The sequence below is a fragment of the Centrocercus urophasianus genome, unplaced genomic scaffold (assembly GCF_019232065.1).
Source record: "Centrocercus urophasianus isolate 14NV4802_14NV808 unplaced genomic scaffold, USGS_Curo_1.0 seq_1081, whole genome shotgun sequence".
Classification (NCBI taxonomy): Eukaryota; Metazoa; Chordata; class Aves; order Galliformes; family Phasianidae; genus Centrocercus; species Centrocercus urophasianus.
In genome coordinates, this window is record NW_024884233.1 from 58,018 (window position 1) to 66,002 (window position 7,985).

General features: G+C 47.4%; 1 protein-coding gene across 2 annotated transcripts in view; it reads left to right on the forward strand.

The window, feature by feature from the left end:
• The window catches only part of LOC122167932 (tetraspanin-15-like), a 31,815-nt gene that overhangs the window by 15,595 nt on the left and 8,235 nt on the right, over positions 1–7,985 (forward strand). For both annotated transcript variants that reach the window (XM_042832864.1, XM_042832873.1), the window contains exons 3-4: positions 1,546–1,620; positions 3,972–4,067. In XM_042832864.1, the coding sequence (XP_042688798.1) occupies positions 1,546–1,620; positions 3,972–4,067 (171 nt within the window). The remainder of the gene's footprint in view (positions 1–1,545; positions 1,621–3,971; positions 4,068–7,985) is intronic.

A 7,985-nucleotide genomic window follows, 5' to 3' on the forward strand; every position in this document is an offset into this window, starting at 1 on the left:
CCATTCACCCGCTGCTCTCGTGGAAGCAAAGAGTTTAATAGCTGTGAACCTCATCTGATGAAGTATTTGAAAGCAGTCATTTTTCTAAACAGCCAGGTACAGCCAACATCCCCTGCACTTATCCAAAATATGTCCACGTTTGTCTATAAACCAGGCAAGACTCCTGGATATGAAATATTAACTTTGATGTCAATATGCATGGAGCAGGCTGGATTACATTATGTGAATCTTGCTTTTTATGCCTTGAGTTGAAAAGCTGTGCAGCAGAAACACAGAAAGAGTGGGAGACAAAGAAATCGGTGTGCAGCACTCAATGGCCAGAACGTGAGGAAGTCTCAGCTGCACCACCCTGGGCTTCCTGCTGGCTCAAATTCCTTTTCCATCGGGTTTGATGCATGCTGTGTTGTCTCTGACTATGGGATGATAGGTGTTTGGTTACGGGATTCTCTGCCTAATTAAACTCGGCCCATTAGAAGCTGATTTAGGTGATGGGAAAAGCGGTGCTGCTTCTCCAGTAGGACTGCAGTGGTTGGCTGTTGGCAAACAAGCACGGTGCACAACTCAGCCAAGGGAGGCTGATGAGAACCCTGCAGTTTGGGGTTTGCACACCAAGCATGGTGCTGCTGCAGGGGTGCTTTAGTCTCATTGAGCTTGGGAAATAATTTCTGGGCACACGGATCCGTGCAATGTCTGCTTCAATGTCTTGCTAACAAGGCTCTGCTAATAAACCAGGGGACAAAGTGAATATCATGGTAATAATTTACCTCCACTCGCTTTTTTTTTTTTTTTTTTTTCTCCATTTTTGTTTGGATTTTTAGCTGGTTACCATGGTAACTTTCCACCTTCCTTTTACTGGTGAGTCTCCAAAGCTGCAGAGGAAGGTAATGTTGGGGAGATGGATGCATGTGAGCCAAACAGAGCTTTGCTGTCCATCCTCTGCAAAGTTGGGCACGGTCCCAGATGGAATCTCTCACATAAGATTGAAGCTTTAGGAGCGTGGGCTGCAGGAATAACAAACCTCCCAGCTGAAGTTGCTTGCTTCATCAGGACACCAATTTCCAGATCAGGTTTTTTTTTTGCCACCATCAGTCTGTCAGAGATGTGAGTTACTGCCCTGCTCTGGGGATGGAGAACTTTCCATTGGATGCCTGGCCTGGAAACATCAATGTTCAGCCAAGGCCTGGCATTCCATCATAATAGGTGTTGGCATTTCTCTGCACATCTATATCCACCCAGAGGAAATACTTTCTTCCACTGCATCCATTTTGCCTGTTTACCCATGCAGAATTTAGCCATCCAAATTACATTTGGTTTCTTTTTTGATCCATCCTTCCTTCCTGCCATTCATTCTACTGGGTAGCAAATTTAGGACTGATATCTTTGGAGGAGATTTGGAGCTCCCTGGGGAGATCGTAATGAAATGATCTGATTTCTAAGTGTCTCTGAGCATCTCTTGCTTTCCAGCTCTCCCTCATCACAGCTGAGTGCTGGCAGCGGACGCAGCCTGGCTTGCAGCAGGGTTAATCCTTCTCTGTCTCTTTCCAGTTCTTTTGGGTCCTTCTGGTGATCTTCATCACGGAGCTGCTGTTGATATTCATTGAAATCATCTTTGAAAACAAGGTGAGTGCCATCAGGAGGCTGGAGGAGCTGCTCCTTGGCTTAGCACAGTGGCAAGCTGCAGCCTATGTGAGCTGGGGGGAGATTTCCTTCTCACCTCATGTCTGCCTATGAGCTGAGAATGGAAGATGTTGGTTGTTCTTGCTCTTCTCAGGCTGCACCTTGCTCCTACCACAGCAGCAGCTCCCTTGCAGACTCCCAGCCAAAAATTCTTGTGCTTCTCATCAAGCTCCCTGTCTCAATTACAGTAACTGCTGACTTGTGTGCGAGGACAGGTTTCAGTTATAGCTGAACCAGCAAGACTGGTAACTACTTCCAATGGAAATATTCCTGGCTGCCCAGCTTCTGCTGAAGAAAGCACACCGTATTCAGTTTTATTTTACTATTGTAATCAATCATACAATTAAATATCAAATCTCAGCCTCGGCTGGAAGGAGGGGTGTGCAGGCCAGGAGAGCAACATCCAAAATATGTACGTAAGGGCTCTAAACAGCAATTCACTTTTGCAGAGACAAATTGATGCTTTCAAACCTTCAAAAGCTGATGGGCTGGGGCTGGGTTTGGGATTCAGGCACTCGGTGAGACCCAAAGTGGAAGGGGAGGAGGATGAATGGATGCTGCAGCCAGCTCTGTCCAGCAGCTCTCCAAAAACCTCCAATCCTGGGGAGCTGTCAGGACACCAGTGGGGAGATGTGACTCTATAAGGAAAATCAGAGCACTTGAGTCCTTCCCATGTAAAGGAAATCAATATGTGCTGGCATGGCACGTGCTGGCTGTATTTTCATAGAAAATGGCACAAAATCGCTGACTTTGCTCCTTCTCTCCACCCTTGTTCCCCTGTACTGATGCTCAGCACCGCCCTGTGCAGCAGGAGAGGGGATCACAGCTTTGCAGGAAAACTCAGGGGATGAATCAAACCATTAGTGCAGAAATCATCCCCTAATTTAAATCTAATGTGTAATTTGGAAATCAAACAGCGGGGCGGAGGGAAAAGAGACCCAACAAGTGATGAACCACCCGACCTAAAATTGTGAGGAGGCACAAATCTGCATTTGGAGCAATGCTTGTCAAGCTAGTCAAGGAGATTTAATTGGGTTTTGTATTAAATAAGTAGGGGGAGCTGAGGAGGAATGAGCACAGTGGTCTTGCACTGCTGAGTATTGAGCACAACTGAGTATTGAGCGCAACAATCTTGCACAACTGAGTATTGCACTCTGTTGATATGCAGATGGTTTGGGGGATTATAGCACATTCGGTGCCCTCCCTGCAGCGTTATCTCCAGAACTTGGAGCTGAGATCTCATTTGGGATGCTGGGATCGTATGGGAAGATGATGGGATTGAAGGGTGAGCCCATGTGGGAAAGAAACAGGGAGCAGCAGAACCCAGGTTTGCCTGTTGTGTTGGGAAAGCTATGGAGCAATGTTTGAATCAGTGTTCACAGGAGTGGTTTCTGAAAGGCTTTTTCAGTTCCTCTACCTGATCCCTCACTGTCGGCAGGCTTTGTTTCCCACTCTGACATGCCTTCATTTTCTTCTTTTTTCTTCTCTTCCCCATCTTCATCTCCCTGCTCCCAGTTCGCCCAACCCCTAATTTTCATGTCAGTGAATTATGAAGAACGACGTTCTTTTTCTCCTCTCATCCCTCACTTCTAACTCAGAAAACGTTCCCTTTTCCTCCGTTAGCATTTCTGCCTGGCCCTTTTTCAGGAGCAAAGTGGCAAACCCACGCCAGGCTTGGCATAGCTCATTTGGAGGCTCTGCTCCCAGCTCACAAATAATCTTCCCATGCATCTGTGAAATGCATTTTCCATTTGGTTAGTGTTTAATTTGAAGCATCAAAGCTCCCTCAGAGATGCAGGCAGCTCGCAGAGCCACGTTGCTGCTCCATGGACACGGCTGCATCACTGGAAGGTTTGTTGGGATTGGTGGTGATTGTGGACTCTGATGAGGGCTCTGCTCCCATGTGCAGCCCATCTGAGGGTGCTGTTGGCTATCAGAGGCTGTTTTGCCTCTTCCAGATGCAGAGCACCCCCCACCAGGGGTTAAAGCTACGTCAGAGATGAGGTTGGAGGTCTATAGGGAGCTGTCAAGAAGTCATCACCCTAATAATTCAATTGGATGTGCAGCACATAGAAAAACTCAGGTGGGTGAAGGATGGTGGGTGCAGCTATGAGAGATCAAAAATGATGACTTATGCCCCAAAAGGGTTGGGACAGCAAGTTAGATTCTCATTCTAGTGACAGCCAGCAATGCTATGCTATGAAAAGATTTCTCTGCATGATTTTCATAGTCTGTGATATTTTGCTGTTGTCTGTTCCAAGTGTGAGATGTGTTTATGTTTCTCCTGTCCACAGATGAATGCAGTTTTGCACTCCAACATTCAGGAGGGCATTCGCCACTATTATGACGACCTTGACTTCAAGAACATCTTGGATTTTGTCCAAGAAAAGGTTTGGCTTTGGAGGAAGGGTGGCATAAGGGGGGAGGGGGCTCGTGGAGCTTTGCAAGCATGCAGTGCTGTGAATGGGAAGCATAACGAATGGTTTGCTCTGTGCCTCGCTGAAGGAGGAGCACACTGCTGGCTCCAATTTGATTTACCATCAACCAGAACCCACAGATCCCTTTCCCCAGGCCTCTCATCCCCCAGTCTGCACATGTATCCGTCCCAGCAGCAGAATTTGCCACTGCCCATGTTAACCTTCATGCGGTTGCCCTCCAGTTGCCCTCTTGTTTTTGGCAAGCACCTTCTCCTGGTGTGTGCTATGAAAACATCCTTCAGTTCTATGCTGTGTTATGGACACTGAGATATTTGTATTTCCCATAGCTAATAGAAAGTCAGCACCCAATTCCTGAAGGCTCTTTGGTCATTATTCCAAACTGCAGGGGAACAGCTGAAGAATGAACTAAGACGTGTAAAAGCCTCTTCAAGACTGCAGCAACCCCCAGGTGGGCTGCCTTAGATACCTATTTTTGAGATGTGTCACTGAGCCAGGCGAGCACTTGACTTGATGGGAAAACTGCCAAGAATTTCTTTTCTCCTGGTAACTGGGAGGAAAGAAGGGTCCCTGGCTTTCCACGGGCAGCACTGTGAGCGAGCTGCCCCAAGGACTTGCAAGAGCAGTGCTCATCCGCACCCAGTCCTGTTTTGGAGCTTGGCCATTCTGCAGCAGCTTCTTTAATTGTGTGGCTGTGCATCTATTAAGCATGGCACCTAATGCTTAGAGGCTGCCACGGCTTGGCAGCATCTGTTTGCTGTTCTCAGGCCAACCTTCAGATTGATAAACTGCTCTCCTTGCAGCTATCACTTCTTTTTGAACCAAACTTACTGTGTGCCTTGGCTGCTGTTGCCTCATATTTCATGCACTGTGTAGCTTTTTTGAGATTTCTGCTGATCACACACTGTATCAAATTAAAATGTCTTCCTTGTCCCTATTTCCCATTGTTCCTCCCCTCCATCTTAAAAAACCTGAGGTGGCTGTGCTTCGGAGCGATGATCATAGAATCATTAGAATTAGATCATAGATGATCATAGATCATTAGAATCCTTAGAGTTGGAAAGGACCTTGAAGGGTCATCAGGTGCAACTGCCCTGCAGTGCACAGGGATGTGGATCCCTCCAAATGAACTGAACATCCAAACAGGGAGGGATCAGTCCCTGACGCAGGACCTCCCAGACGCAGCCCCTACGTTACACACAGGATCGAGGCAGGTGGTTGAGTTGTATTGCCAGTGGTGGGTTATGGACAAAACCCTGCCATGCTAACCCTTCTCCATGAAGCCATTCTCATGCAGTAGTGCATTCAGCAGACAGCTCACAAACCTGTAAGGGTCAGACTTGAAGCCATTACCCAGTTCAGACAAGCATAGCTGGCTCTAATTTATTGCTTTGTTTTCCAGCATTGGTAAGGAAACAGTTCATGGGAATTTGGGGAATGTAGTTTGTTTTGATGGAATGCATTTGGTATGCCCACTGCATATTGCAAGAGGGGAAATGCTTGGCTCAAAGCTTTTGGTGAATGTTTGGAGGGAAAACAGTGGGGGAAAAACGAAACCTTGAGATCTAGGAGAGGAAAGAGGAAGAAATGGCAGTGAAATTGCACGCTCAGAGCTTCGTTGTGGGGAAATGAGCCAGGCTTTGCCACCACAGCTGCATTCTGATTAATGCTAGTAATGGATTGGAGCATCACAGATATGTGAATTTTATCTCTAGCTTTGAAGGAGCCCAAGAAGCTCCTTTGATGTAGCTGAAATTGAAGGCTGATGGTGCCCTCCATGTTCCCCTCTCTGTAAATACTCACCTCTGACTCCTGCAGCCATCATTACTGAACCAAATGCATCAGTAAGACCGGGAGCCCTCTGAAGATCTCGAGGCTTAAGAGATCTCAGGGAAGATCTTTATCTTTCTAAAGCTCGGCTCCAGCCTCTCTGGGAGGATGCTGTAATTTGGTCTTCTCTGAGCAGAAGATAAATGGACGGAGCCACCAGAAAGACAGGTTGGAGCCACCCTCAGTGCGCCTTGGCAAGGAGTGGGGACAAGATCTCTTTGCAGGAAGGTTTCTGTGTCTCCAACCAAGCGAGGATCAGGCACTTCTCGTATGATCTCAGCCCCTGCTTATGGTATTTTCCCGTTGACCTCTTCACTTGACTTTTTATTCAGGTTTTCTGTGGGAGATGCTCATCTTAGAGTCTCCCTCTGTACTCAGAAGTTGTGGCCGCTTCTGGTGTTGCTGAAAAGTCTTTGCACATTTTCTGTTCCAGCAAGAAAAGGAGCTTTGTAAGAATCTCACTGCTGTGAGCTCTTGTGTTAGCAGAGCATTTGAAAACCAGGAACCAGCAGTGCTATCAGTGGTTGAAAGGCACCATCCCCTCACACCAAGGGCAGGAGCAGGGAGAAGCAATGCAGAAGCATAACTGCTTTCAAGAGACGAGAAATGGCAGCATTCTGGCAGCTCGACAGCCCTTGGGTTCCATAAAACACAGCTGAGCTGCTGGTGGTGTTCTCATAAAGGATGGGGGGCTCCTATGGGGCTTTTCAGGACCTGAGCAGCCTGGTTCACCTTGGGACGATGAAAACGTGTAGCCAGCACGGAAGGATTGCACCCAGACTTGGTGTATTTCGCAGTCAAAACACAAGCTCGGAGCATCCTGTTACCACTTCTTTCTTACCCTTGCCATTTGCTGTGCCAAAGCCTCGTCTGCTTGCAGGTTAGCTGGCACGCAGCTGGTTGAGCTCAGCGAAAACCACACCATTCTCCTTAGGACTGAAATTTAGTGTTCACCCTCTGTCAAGCAATGCTTTCAACCTGTGCTGAGTACCTGCACACACTTAAACTGGTATCATACAGTAAAAACAGCAGGGAATGGGGGTCCTTTCCTGAATAGCAGTTGTGTGTAGAAGCATGAGATGATAATATTTTACATACCATGATTATAGCTGGGTTTACCTGCCAAGATCGGCTTGTTTTGTCTGCCTGTGAGATGGCAGGTATCAGAATGAGTTGTCCTTAAGAAATAATACTTATCCATTTGTATTACTCATTTGTGCTGAGCTCTGCAGCGCAGGGACGCGGGGTTGGAGGCCACGATGAGTCAGAAGCCCCACTTTGCTGCCAGTGATGAACTGCAGCTCTGTGCTGCTCTTCCTCTGTCTGTTTTTGGTGGTTTGCTGAGCACAGGTGGGAGAGGGGGAGTTCAAAGCCAGGATTTGAATTTCAAAGCGATGGTGGTTCGTGCTCAAACCCAAACAGCTCCAAACTCAAAGTAAGACTCACAGGGAGGAAGGCACTGTGCTCGCACACCTCCTTCATTCTCTCTCAGGAAGATGAAAGGCAGCTCCCACCTGCACATCTCCTTGGAATGCTTTGCTTTGAGGCTGCTGCATGATGGCACTGGCTGCAATGAGCGTGCGTGGCTCTTCCCAAAGCAGCCTGCAAGGCTCCGTCTGCGGACTCGGCTGTTGTTTTCTGCTTGTTATCCCTCTCCGAGCTCTGCAAGCCCCCATGAAAGTAAAACACAGACCCAGGTCTGCCTCAGACTATAGGAAATAAATCCAGGCACAACAGCAGTGCAGCCTAAGCCTCTCTTTGCAGGGAAGAAAACACCCTGGGGAGCTCTCCTGCAGTCAGCAATGCTCATTACAAGGATTTTATATCAATTCTTGCAAGAAAAGCAAATGGAAGAAACTTCTTTGCAGCACTGGAGTATCGAGTAGTGCAGCAATATCCAATGTTCCTTTGGGAATAGTTTTCCTCCTTTGTTCCTGAACTAGTTCTGCATGCTCGCCTCCTTCACTGACACAGATGGCATTAAAAGCAATAAAGGCAGGTTAAAACATAGTTTGAAATCCAACCTGGTGACTTTTCCTATTC